At 35.2% G+C, this 13,240-nt stretch overlaps 1 protein-coding gene across 6 annotated transcripts in view; it reads left to right on the top strand.

Annotated features, from left to right (window-relative positions):
• Window positions 1–13,240, top strand: part of RAP1GDS1 (Rap1 GTPase-GDP dissociation stimulator 1) — a 177,367-nt gene that overhangs the window by 138,634 nt on the left and 25,493 nt on the right. For all 6 annotated transcript variants that reach the window (XM_032135840.2, XM_032135619.2, XM_032135773.2 and 3 more), the window contains 4 exons: window positions 9,266–9,409; window positions 9,889–10,020; window positions 11,179–11,313; window positions 12,551–12,676. In XM_032135840.2, the coding sequence (XP_031991731.1) occupies window positions 9,266–9,409; window positions 9,889–10,020; window positions 11,179–11,313; window positions 12,551–12,676 (537 nt within the window). The remainder of the gene's footprint in view (window positions 1–9,265; window positions 9,410–9,888; window positions 10,021–11,178; window positions 11,314–12,550; window positions 12,677–13,240) is intronic.

The following is a 13,240-nucleotide window of genomic DNA, read 5'->3' as shown; positions in this document are numbered from 1 at the left end:
AAAGACCAAAAAAACCGGTAGATATGTAGGTAAATCTTATGAACATTGAATATATTAAAAAAATAACTTATTGTGAAGTTTACAATGTACATTTATATGATTTAAAATATACCACAAACTGAGCATATAAATAAGAAGAAAGGTAAAAGGAGTTAGAGTCCTAAGACACTTGTGTTACCTGGAAGACTCTGGTTATTTAGTCACTTCAACTTTTAAGGTGACTACTAAAGTAATTTTTAAAAATCATATATAGCTACCAAACAAATGGAAGGGACTTATGGAAAGATTTTTTAATACCCTAGTAATGCAAAACAAGAAAAAAGAGCAAAGAAAAAGGAACATGAATCATAGAGGACAAATGAAGCATAAAAATACAGTTTTAAGACACAGTATTTCAGTAATTACGTTAAATGTGACCTAAATGCTCTAATTAAAAGACCATTTGTCACTTGTGTTTTAAAATAAACTATACTGCTTAAGCAATACTTATTAAATATGAGATTTAAAAGATTGAGAATAACAGGATGGAAAAAAATATACCAGTGAAACCTAAAGAAGGCTGGGGTAGTTATATTAATATCAAGTAAAATAGATTTTAAGATGAAAAGACTTGCTAGAGATAAAGAGGGTGACTTTAGTAATAAAAGGTCCAATTTACCTAGAAAAAAAATAACCATTATACATTATCCCAAAACATACGGAGCAAAAACGTTCAGAACTATGAAGAGAAACAGACAAATCCACAAATATTGTGAGAAATTTTAATACCTGTTTCAATAATTTATAGAATAAGATAGAAGAATAAGGTTATAGAAAATTTGAAAATGATTAAGACAATTGATTTAATGGACCTATTTTAGAACACTTCAACTACAGAGCTCTTTCAAGTACATATGAAACATTTAAGAACATGTATACTTGTCATGAAAGAAAGAAATTTCAAAAGATTGCTATCATACAAAGTATTGCTTTGACCTAAGTGAGTTGTCTAGTAACCAATTATAAAAAGAAAACCAGGAAATCGCTGTATGTTTACATGGTAAGAAATATACTTCCCATACCTCAGAGGTCAAAAAAGAATTGTAATGGAAATTAGAAATTTTTCTAGTAGTGAAAATGAAAATACTATATCTCAAATCTTACGTGTTAAGCCCTATTCAGAGGGAAATTTTTTGCTCTAAATGCTTATATTAGAAAAGGAAAAGAACTAAAATCAATGAGCTCAGTATTCATCTCAGGAGTTTAGGGGAAAGAAAATATAAACCCAAAAAACCAAAAGGTAATTTTTCAACCCTCATCTTCCAATTTGTGTGAATATGCTCATAGTAGTCTCTGATAATCTTTTGTATTTCTGTGGTAGCAGCTATAATGTCACTTTTATTGTTTCTGATTGTACTTATTTGAATCTTCTCTTTTTTTGTTGTTAATCTAGCTAGTGGTCTATTAATTTTGTTAATCTGCACTTGTACTCCCTAAATCTACAAAAAAAATTTTTTTAAGTAGTTAACTAGAATAAAATACAACAATGTTAACAAAATCCACGAGTAATTTATATTATTTTAAAAAGCAGAAGAAAAGATAGGGAATCAACCTAAGTGTCCATCAGTGGATGAGTGGATAAAGAAAATGGGGTGTGTATACACACACACACACACATACCATGGAATACTACTCAGCTGTAAAAAAGAATGAAATAATATCTTTTGCAGCAACTTAAATGGAACTAGAGGACATTAATTCTAAGTGAAGTAACCAAATGCCACCTATTCTCACAAGTGGGAGCTACGCTCTGTGTACACAAAGGCATAGAGAGTGGATAGAATGGACTCTGGAGACAGGAGGAGGGAGGGGGTGAGATGAGGGGGTGAGGGGTAAAAAACTGCATATTGGGTACAGTGTACACTATTCAGATGACAGATGCCCTAAAATCCTGGACTTTGCCACTATACAGTTCATCCATGTAACCAAAAACCACTTGTACCACTAAAGCTATTGGAATTTTTAAAAAATAATGATAAGCAGAAGGAAGGAAATGTAAAGAGCTGAAATAAAATGGAAAACATACAGTGCAACACGAACATATAATTGCTACAGTTGAGTCTGAAAAGACAGTGGAATTGGTAAACCCTTAGTGAGATTAATAATGAAAAGAGAAAGCATAATTAACCAAAATTAAGAATGCAAGAGGAGGAGACCTTACCGCAGGTCTTACAGCTATGAAGAGGATATTATGAACAATTTGATGCATATATATATATGTTTTTTTTTTTTTTTTTTTTTCTCGAGATGGAGTCTCACTCTGTCACCCAGGCTGGAGTGCAGTGGCACCATCTCGGCTCACTGCAGCCTCCACCTGGGATGCAACCTCCACCTCTGAGGTTCAAGCAATTCTCCTGCCTCGGCTTCCCAAGTAGGTGGGATTACAGGCGCCTCCCACCACGCCTGGCTAATTTTTTTATTTTTATTTTTAGTAGACACGAGGTTTCACCATGTTGCCCAGGCTGATCTCAAACTCCTGACCTCAGGTGATCCACCTGCCTCGGCCTCCCAAAGTACTGGGATTACAGGCATGAGCCACCGTGCCTGGCCTGATGCCAATATATTTTAAAGTATGACTGATACAAGAATAGAAAAGATGAGTAATCTTACCTTAAAAATTGTTCCAGAGAATAGGAAAAGGAAATATACTTACCAATTATTTTAATGAGGCTAATGAAACCTTTACACCAAATCCCAACAAAGATAATACATGAATGAAAATTAAAGGCTAGTCTCACCATGAACATAGATCCAAAATTCCTCCTAAAATTTAGCAAATGTACTCTAGTAATATATTAAAAAATTAATCACACCAAATTGCATTTATTCTGAAAGTGTAACACAATTTAATATTTGAAATGCAACCAGTATAATTCATCACCTTAAAATATTTAAGGGGAGAAACCATGATCTTCTCAGATTTTTAAAAAAAGAGCTTTTCATAAAATTAGGTATTCATTCATTATTTTTAAAACTCTTAGGAAAACAGGACTAGGAAGGTCTTCAATCTGAAAAAGATATCTATGAGAAGGCTGAAGAAAACATCACACTCAATGGTGAAATAAAAAAGCATTTGCTTTGAGATTGGGACAAGAAGGCTCATCCCCACTTCCATTTAATATTGTAAGAAGTATCCAGTGCATTAAAGAGAATAAAAGAAAAAAAATTAAGATAAAGAAAGCAATAAAACTCTCATTCATTTATTATGTGATTATGCATATTTAATTCAAAAGAATCTATAGATCAGTTTTATAGATCATTTTTTTTAAATCAGAATTTTGTTAGGTTACTGCCAAAAAACAAAGAAGAATTTCTATATACCAAAAAAGAAAAAACAGAAAATAAAATACAAAAAATATGTTGGATAGCCTTTTTAGCTGGAACTGCCACCTTCCAGTAATTTAACAAAATAATGAACACAAAGGGAAAGAGAAGCATCTGGTATGTATTCTCTAGGCCTTTTAGAAAATATGGAGTTGTCCCTTTAGCCACATAACGTTCAAATCTGCAGGAAAGGTGATATTGTAGACATCAGAGGAATGCATCCCGTTCAAAAAAGGAATGCCCCACAAATTTTACCATGGAAAACCAAAAGAGTCTGTGATGTTACCCGGCATGGTATTGGTGTTGTTGTAAACAAACAAGTTAAGGGCAAGATTGTTGCCAAAATAATTAATGTGTATAATGAGCATATTAAGCACTCAAGAGCCAAGATACCTCCCTGAAACACTTGAAGGAAAGTTAGGAAAAGAAAAAGAAGGAAGCCAAAGAGAAAGGTACCTGAGTTCAACTGAAGCAACAGCCTGTTCCACCTAGAGAAGCGCACTTTGTGAGAACAAACAGAAGGGGCCCTGAGCTGCTGGAGCCTCTTCCCTATGAATTCATGGCATAATAGGTGTTTTCAAGATAAAAGGCTTCTGGACTATTAAAAAGTATATAAAAAATCAATTCCAGATAGATTGATCTAAATGTGAAAGTTAAAACTTCAGAGGGTTTATCTTAAAATGTAAGCTAGGAGAATATCATCATGGCCTTGAAATACTTTTCTTAGATCACAAAAAGCTCTAATCATAAAGGAAAAAATTGATACATTGGTTACTTTAAAAGTAAAAACTTCGGCTGGCCTGGTGGCTCATGACTGTAATCCTAATGGCTTTGGGAGGGCAAGACAAGAGGATCACTTGAGACCAGGAGTTTGAGACCAGCCTGAGCAACATAGTGAGGCCTCATCTCTACCAACAACAAATAAATAAAAGTTAAAACTCTTTTTTTTAAAGACACCATTAAGAGTGAAAAGCAAGACTGGATGAGAGAATATAGTTATAACACATAACTGACAGAGTTGTATACAGTGTATAAAAACTCTTACAAATCATTAAGAAAAATGTAGAAAACCCAGTGGGAAAATGTGGAAAACATTTGAATAAGCACTTGACAAAAGATTTAATTTATATTAAGTCCAACCGACTTAATATAGATATGAAAATGTTCACTCTTAGGTAACACAAAATAAAACCACAATAAAATACCACTATACACCCACTGGAAGGTCTCATAAACCAACTGTTGATGAGGGTGTGGAACAGTGGGAGTGTAAATTGGTACAATTGGGAAGTAGTATCTATTGAAGTTGAAGCAATAGATCCAACAATTCTGCTCTTAGAAGTATACCCAGAAGCTTGTGCACATGTACACCAGGAGCTGTTACAGGAATGTTCAAAGCAGCATTATTTATAATGAAAAATTGGAAACAACCAAAATCCAGTAACAGTAGAATGAACAAATCATAGGATATTAATATAATGGAAAAATATAGAGTTATGAAAAAGAATGAAGACAGCTGTAACCATTACTGTGGATGAATCTCATAGTGTTGAAAGGAAAAAGCCAACACTGAAAAATACGTATTGTATGATTCAATTTATATAAAGTTAAAAACAAAAAGTAAAACTAAACTGTAGTTTTTAGGAATGATTATTTACTTGGTAAAACGATGAAAGTATAGAAGTGATTACCATAATAATCAGGATGATTTGAGACGAATGAAGGAAGGGGTTTGTCATCAGAAACAGAAATGCAGAGATAGGCTTCCTGAGTTGTTGGCAATGAATTTCTTGATCTAGGTGATAGATACATGGTTATTTGCTTTCTAATAATATATTAAACTTAACTTGCATATTTTATGTACTTCTCTGCATTTGTGGTTTTCTTTCACTCTTTAAAAAAAGTTTTAAAATACCTATATATGATGCGTACATGATACATACCAGTGTACATTCATACATAAGTGTGTAAACAGTGGTGATAAAGATACATGTCTGTAGACAGAATGGTTTTGGTAAATGTGCTGGGCTGTCTACTTTGGCAGAATGTCTTGCTAATCCTAATTAAGGTAGTGTAAGCCTCCTATATATTTGTTTTCAAGTGTTTGATTTCAGTCAAATTGTGAGAAGAGATTATCTGTAAACTTTAACATTGACACATTTAGGCTGGGCATGATGGCTTATGCCTGTAATTCCAGCACTTTCAGAGGCCAAGGCAGGAGGATTGCTTGAGCCAGGAGTTCAAGACCAGCCTGGGCAACACAGCAAGACCCTGTCTCAAAAAAAATAATTAATTAAAAATTTAAAACTACAATATTGACACATTTAAAATTTCTTAAATGTCTTAGGTCCTATTTTTTAGGGAGAAATTTGTTTTTCATCTCATTGGTGTTTTGGCAAAGTAAAAACTTTACTGTGACATTCAGTCAATTTTACACCATAAAATTACCCATAACTTTCCTTGCAGTATTTCAAAATCACAGTGTGTTTATATTTATTACTGTTTCCCCCTCTGCCTTCACATCTGTTTTATAATTGCACAATGGATAGAATGGTACCATTGAAGGCTTGTTTTTGGACTAATTCTTTGCATGTATCATCCTTAATTTTCTCAGTACACGAAGGAGAGTGATTTCAGCATTAGAAGTTGGGATTTGTATAGTTCAAGGATTTTAGTATTTTTAAGGCTTTTTCATCATAGTTTTTAATTCTAGTCACCACACATCTCTAGCCCTAGCATTCTGTAACCAAGGAAATGCCCTACTTTTAGCATGGCGCAGTGCAAGTATACCTTTTAAAGAAATATTCCAGGTTGAATACTCTGTGTATTCTGAGATAATATTCAAAAGAAGATCAGTGATCCTAGTGATTCAAAAAAGCCAAATTTTAACACATTAAAATTGCCTGAAAGTCTTAAGTATTTATTTTTAAAAGTCTTTATTTTTCCTAAATGATAAGCTGAAGCTGCCATTGCCATATATGGATGCATATACAGCTTAGGGAAACCAATGACTAAAATAAAATCCAACTAAAAAAATAAAATTTAAATTTAAAAATTTCTGGCCAGGTACAGTGGCTCATGCCTGTAATCCTAGCACTTTAGGAGGCCAAGGCAGGAAGATTGCTTGAGGCCAGGAGTTCAGGACCAGCCTAGGCAACATAGTGAGACCCTGTCTCTACAAAAAAAGTTTAAAAATTAGCCAGGCATGGTGGCATGCACTTTTAGTCCCAGCTACTCAGGAGGCTGAGATAGGAGGATTGCTTGAGCCCAGGAGTTCAAGGATGCAGTGAGCTATGATCATACCACTGCACTCCAGCCTGGACAACAGAGCGAGACGCTGTCTCAAACAAAAAATTTGTGTTGCAAATGTATTTTTCAGGTCAGTTGACTAGCATTTATCTTAAGGAGTATCAAGTACGCACAAAGCATTTAGATAGGCCAGTTTAGGTTAAAATACAAAGATGAGTAAAGTATATCTATCGGAACCAGCCCCCAATATTTCAATGTAGGTTCTGTTTTCCCTAAGTGTCAGCCAGTCTGAGAAATACAGAAAGAGTACAAAGAGAGGAATTTTACAGCTGGGCCTCTGGGGGTGACATCACATATCATTAGGTCTGTGATGTCCCCTGAGCCACAAAACCAGCAAGTTTTTATTAGGGATTTCAAAAGGGGAGGGAGTGTACAGGGAGTAGGTCACAAAGATCACATGTTTTACAGGGCAATAAAGATCACAAGGCAAGGGCAAAGCAAAGATCACAAGGCAAAGGGCAAAATTAGAATTACTGATGAGGGTCTATGTTCGGCTGTGCACGTATTGTCTTGATAAACATCTTAAACAACAGAAAACAGCGTTCGAGAGCAGAGAACCGGTCTGACCTCAAATTTACCAGGGCGAGATCTTTTCCACACCCTAATAAGCCTGAGGGTACTGCAGGAGACCAGGGCATATTTCAGTCCTTATCTCAGCCGCATAAGACAGATACTCCCAGAGCGGCCATTTATAGACCTCCCCCAAGGAATGCAATTCCTTCCCCAGGGTATTATTAATATTCCTTGCTGAGAAAAGAATTCAGCGATATCTCTCCTGCTTGCACATCCGTTTATAGGCTGTCTGCAAGAAGAAAAATATGGCTCTATTCTGCCCGACCCTGCAGGCAGGCAGACCTTTGGTTGTCTTCTCTTGTTCTGTAAAATCGCTGTTATTCTGTTTGTTTTCAAGGTGCACTGATATCATATTGTTCAAACACCCATGTTTTACAATCAGATTTCATATTGTTCAAGCACACGTGTTATACAATCAATTTGTACAAGAGTGGTCCTGAGGTGATGTACATTCTCAGCTTACAAAGATAACAGGATTAAGAGATTAAAGTAAAGACAGGCATAAGAAATTATGAGTATTATTTGGGAACTGATAAATGTCCATGAAATCTTCATAATTTATGTTTTTCTGCCACGGCTCCAGCCGGTCCCTCCATTTGGGGTCCCTGACTTCCCACAACATATATCTGCTCAGGAGATAGATGGAGACAGATATGGAGGCAAATATAAGCTCTTCAATGAAATAAGCGTTATAATGAAAGAATACTTAAAGATATTAGAAGTATAATAAAAAGTGTTGATGTGGGGGTGGAGTTTCCTATGAAGATCAGTTTTAAAAATATAATTGGGATGTAAATTCTGTCTCTAAAATACCTTATGTTATGTTTAGCCATCAGAAAGGTTCAAGGTTATTTTTTTCTTTTAACTTTTATTATGAACATTTTGAAACGTATTCAGGAATAGCATTTAGTAAACCACCATGTACCCATCGCCCAAGAAAGCTTTAAATCAATGAAAACCTGAAGCCCTTTTTAAAAATATGATTTTATTTATTTATTTAATTTATTTTTATAGACAGGGTCTCACTCTGTTGCCCAGACTGGAGTGCAGTGGCACAGTCATAGCTTACTGTAACCTTGAACTCGTGGCCTCAAGCAATCTTCCTGCCTTGGCCTCCCAAAGCACTGGGATTACAAGTGTGAGCCACCATGCCCAACCCTATTTTATACTATTTTATAGCTTGCCCTTTAAACATGAGCATGATATCTAGAGTAATAGTAGAGTGATACTAGTTGCTTTCAGAGCTGAGTATCAGTTTGTTTAGATGCTGCAAGACATCGTGAAAAATGTGACAATTTCAAATGGAAACATGAAATAAAGTTTTTTGTATATTTAAACTGAACTGTCAAGATAGTTTACTTTGAAGATTTGAGTTTCAAAAATGTATTATCTAAATCATGCATTTTTTTAGTTTTTTTTTTTTTGAGACGGAGTCTCGCTCTATTGCCCAGGCTGGAGTGCAGTGGCACAATCTCTGCTCACTACAAGTTCCGCCTCCTGGATTCACGCTGTTCTCCTGCCTCAGCCTCCCGAGTAGCTGGGACTACAGGCGCCCACCACTGCACCCAGCTAATTTTTTTATTGTTTTTTTTTGTTTTTGAGACGGAGTCTCACTGTCGCCCAGGCTGGAGTGCAGTGGCACCTGGCTAATTTTTTTGTATTTTTAGTAGAGACGGGGTTTCACTGTGTTAGCCAGGATGGTCTCATCTCAATCTCCTGACCTCGTGATCTGCCCCCCTCAGCGTCCCAAAGTGTGGAGATTACAGGCGTGAGCCACCGCGCCTGGCTAATTTTTTTTTTGTATTTTTAGTAGAGACAGGGTTTCACAGTGTAGGCAGGATGGTCTCGATCTCCTGACCTTGTTATCCGCCCGTCTTGGCCTCCCAAAGTGCTGGGATTACAGGCGTGAGCCACCATGCCCGGCCCTCTTAGTTTCTTACAATTCTTTATAATGGATTGCTTATACCAGAGCTCCTATTTTATCTCAAAGTTTGATTATTTTGTTCACATTGTTCTTTAGATGCTATTAAACTACAGCTGGTTGAAGCAGGCCTAGTAGAGTGTCTACTAGAGATTGTTCAGCAAAAAGTGGATAGTGACAAAGAAGATGATATTACTGAGCTCAAAACTGGTTCAGATCTCATGGTTTTATTACTTCTTGGAGGTGAGTTGTAATTTATGCCAGCCAAAGAATGTAGTTGTCAGATTTTTTTTTTAATTTATTGTCTCTTCTGTAAATACTACCCTAGGCATTTTCTCATATTCCTATCTCACCTGCTGTTGAGGTGATGATTTTGACATCTTAAATATGTCATTGATAGAACCAGACATAATGAACCTGAAAAAGAAGTGTCTTCACTATCTTCCAATATTTGAAGAGCTGTCACATAGAAAAGATAGCTTTGGCACCAAGGGACTAAAGAAAAGCTAGATGGCTCCCTGAGACTTGGACTAGAAAAATGCTAGACTCTATTGTCTAGTATCTATTAAAAGTTTATTATAAAAAGAATCATTACTTTTCCCATTATGAATGTAACAGTTTGTGAGGTATGAGTTTCCCAGTTGGATATTCACCTAAGAATATTAATTTGTTACTCCTAGTTATTTTTCTCTTGCTTAACTATTCGTTTCATTTACCTCCAGATGAATCCATGCAGAAGTTATTTGAAGGAGGAAAAGGTAGTGTATTTCAAAGGGTACTCTCTTGGATTCCATCAAATAACCACCAGCTACAGCTTGCTGGAGCATTGGCAATTGCAAATTTTGCCAGAAATGGTAAGCATATTAGTTCCTCCTTTGTTAGTCAAATACTCTATATTTGTTTATTTTTGCTTTGCCATCACATATACTAAAACTGGAACAGTTTAGAAGTTTGTAATATGTATATATGCTGCTAACTTAATTTCTCAGAAATCTGAAATACTTATAGTGACATTCCTAACAAATTACACATTTTATGCAATTCAACTAAATTCTAATAGTTTAAAGATCATGAAGTGCTTCTTTTGAATACTTGGCACTTCAGAGCTTAGTAAGTTTGAATCCCATTCTAGTATACATCTGCTTTCTTTTGCCTAGTGATTTTATTTTGGATCTAATTATCTGAGTATTCATTCTAGGATTATTGTGCCTCAACTTATATACTTGTATGCCCATAAAACTTAAGTATGAATAATCCCCTGGCTTCATGTAGAATGTTTAATTTAGTTTAATAATGTTTCAGGGGGCACCAGACTTCTATGTTTATGAAACCTGGCCCTACTAAAAAACTCAAATACAGTCCAGAAACTCATTCTTACGTTCCTCATGAAATATACTATGTCTAGGAAATACAGTTTATTTTTCTTTTTAGTTTAATCATCTTCCAATACGAACTGTTGGTATATATTATATCATAATGGCTTACTTGCTCCATTTTTACTCCTCCTTTTTGGGAGTGACTCCCAAATTATGGAGGTAAGAGTGGCATAATATGGATAATTATTGAAACTAGATATGGGGTGAATAGTGGTTCATTATAATATTCTCTCTGCTTTGTAAATATTTGAAAAATAATTTAGGTATCAGCCATGATAGCAAAAGGTAGAATACTATCACTGTAACATTGGGAGAACACAAGCATACATCACAATAAATGAAAAATATTGGACATTCTAACCATATGTTTCTACTTCTGATATATTATCTGGCTCTAAACTAAAGATTTTTCTGGTAGTTTTCTGATTTTAAAACTTTTATCTAGTTTAAGATTTTTTTTAATACTTCTCACTCAGTAAACAGAAAAACCTATAAATCTGATGGGAGAAAGATTTGGAATTCATTTTCTTGTATAGCTCCATTTTCCCTAATGTAGATAATAGCCAGACATCAGTATTATAAAGTATTTATAGATATTTTAAAGAGGAAGAAAAAGATGTGTGTTTTTTTTTTCAGATGGAAATTGTATTCATATGGTAGACAGTGGGATTGTAGAAAAACTTATGGATTTACTGGACAGACATGTAGAAGATGGAAATGTAACGGTACAGCATGCAGCACTAAGTGCCCTCAGAAACCTGGCCATTCCAGGTAAGACTTAAGAATAGAAGGCAGCTATGTACAAAATAAAAGCCATCATTTGGGGAAGCTATTTACTGTATGTGATTTGTGAACCTGCTCTGATGAAGAAAATTTAAAAAAAAAAAAAAGTCTTCACATTGTTCACATTTTTTCATGCTAATAAATGGAGATCATATGTTAAATAAGTTTTGTGAGACTGTACAAGAATGATCTTTGCCTTCATTCAGATATCCTGTTACCTTTTGTGAACTCTTAGATTTTCATCATGTTGTGCAGTTAAGCTTTTATAAGTTTGAGTTAGGGGTCTCACTCTGTCAGCCAGGCTAGAGTGCAGTGACGCAATCCTGGCTCAGCACAGCCTCTACCTTCTGGGCTCAAGTTATCCTCCCACCTCAGCCTCCTGAGTAACAGGGACTACAGGCATGTGCCACCATGCCCAGCTGATTTTTTTTTTTGGTAGAAACAGGATCTCACTATGTTGCCTAGGCTGGTCTTGAACTCCTGGGCTCAAGCAGTCCACCCACCTTGGCCTCCTAAAGTGCTGGGATTACAGGTGAGAGCTACTGCACCAGGCCTTAAGCATCTTTAGTTGAGGTAGAATAATGACATCAATTAACAGAGTCCACTCAAAAATGACTTTCAGTTGTTGTTTTTCTATAAGCAGATGTACAATTTTTTTAAAATAGCCTTAATGAGCCTTTGGAAGTCATGAAATCACTTCTGTTGTATTATGGAAAATACAACAAAAGATAGTTAAAACTATTCTTTTATTCTACTTTCTAAAAATAAATTTCTGGTTAGATGAAATAGTACAATTACATGATGATCCAATCCATTTGAATTCATTTGGTTTATGTAGGATAGTAACATTTATTAATGTCTATAACATTTATATTAACACAGTTGGATCAAAAATGGAATTGTGCTTTTTGTTGTAAGAGGGTAACATTTTCAGATTTCCTTTACAAACTGTGTAAGTAAATGTTTTGGATTGGGTTTAAAAAGCCATGATACTGTCATAAAAATTGTTATATTGTCTGTTATCCGCTTATACACAAATAGGATACGGACACACACATAAACAACTGAATTCCATTCTTAAAATTGACAAAAAAGTGACAGGATTGTTTGTAAATGGAAAAATATAACATGGATCTTAAAGACACTCAATAAACCTATATTGAATTGAATGTTTATCAACAGGAATGCTAATACCATTTTAACCATAGTCTCTCTTTTTCTCCAGTTATAAATAAAGCAAAGATGTTATCAGCTGGGGTCACAGAGGCAGTTTTGAAATTTCTTAAATCTGAAATGCCTCCTGTTCAGTTCAAACTTCTGGGAACATTAAGAATGTTAATAGATGCACAAGGTAAAAGAAATGTTTTCCCCAACTTGTATTTTTCATATGATAGTCTTAATGTATCTCTAGTTGAAAAAGGACCTGTTTTTAGCTTTCGGGATTATATAATCATAAAAAATAGCAAATAAAAGATGTAAAAGTTGGTTTTGGAACTCCATTTGTTAATTTTTGTGCTTGTTATAATTATTTATTTATAAATATTAATTAATTAATTTATTTTTGAGACAGAGTCTTGTTCTGTCACCCAGGCTGGAGTGCAGTGGTGCAACCTCAGCTCACTGCATCTTCCACCTCCTGGGTTCAAGTAATTTTCCTGCCTCAGCCTCCTGAGTAGCTAGGATTACAGGCGTGCTCCACAACTCCTGGCTAATTGTTTTTGGAATTTCACTAGACATGGGGCTTGTTGCTCAGGCTGCTCTTGAACTCCTGGCCTCAAGCGATCCACCCACTTCAGCCTCCCAAAGTGCTGGGATTACAGGTGTGAGCCACCACGCCCAGCCTATAATTGACTTTAAATAGAAATTATACCATATCTCTCCTTATTAGTACTTATAGTCCTGGTTTTAGGTTGCT

Source organism: Hylobates moloch, unplaced genomic scaffold (assembly GCF_009828535.3).
Source record: "Hylobates moloch isolate HMO894 unplaced genomic scaffold, HMol_V3 SCAFFOLD_2, whole genome shotgun sequence".
NCBI classification, from domain to species: domain Eukaryota; kingdom Metazoa; phylum Chordata; class Mammalia; order Primates; family Hylobatidae; genus Hylobates; species Hylobates moloch.
Note: the sequence above shows the minus strand (reverse complement) of the source record. Positions and strands in the feature narration are given on the sequence as shown.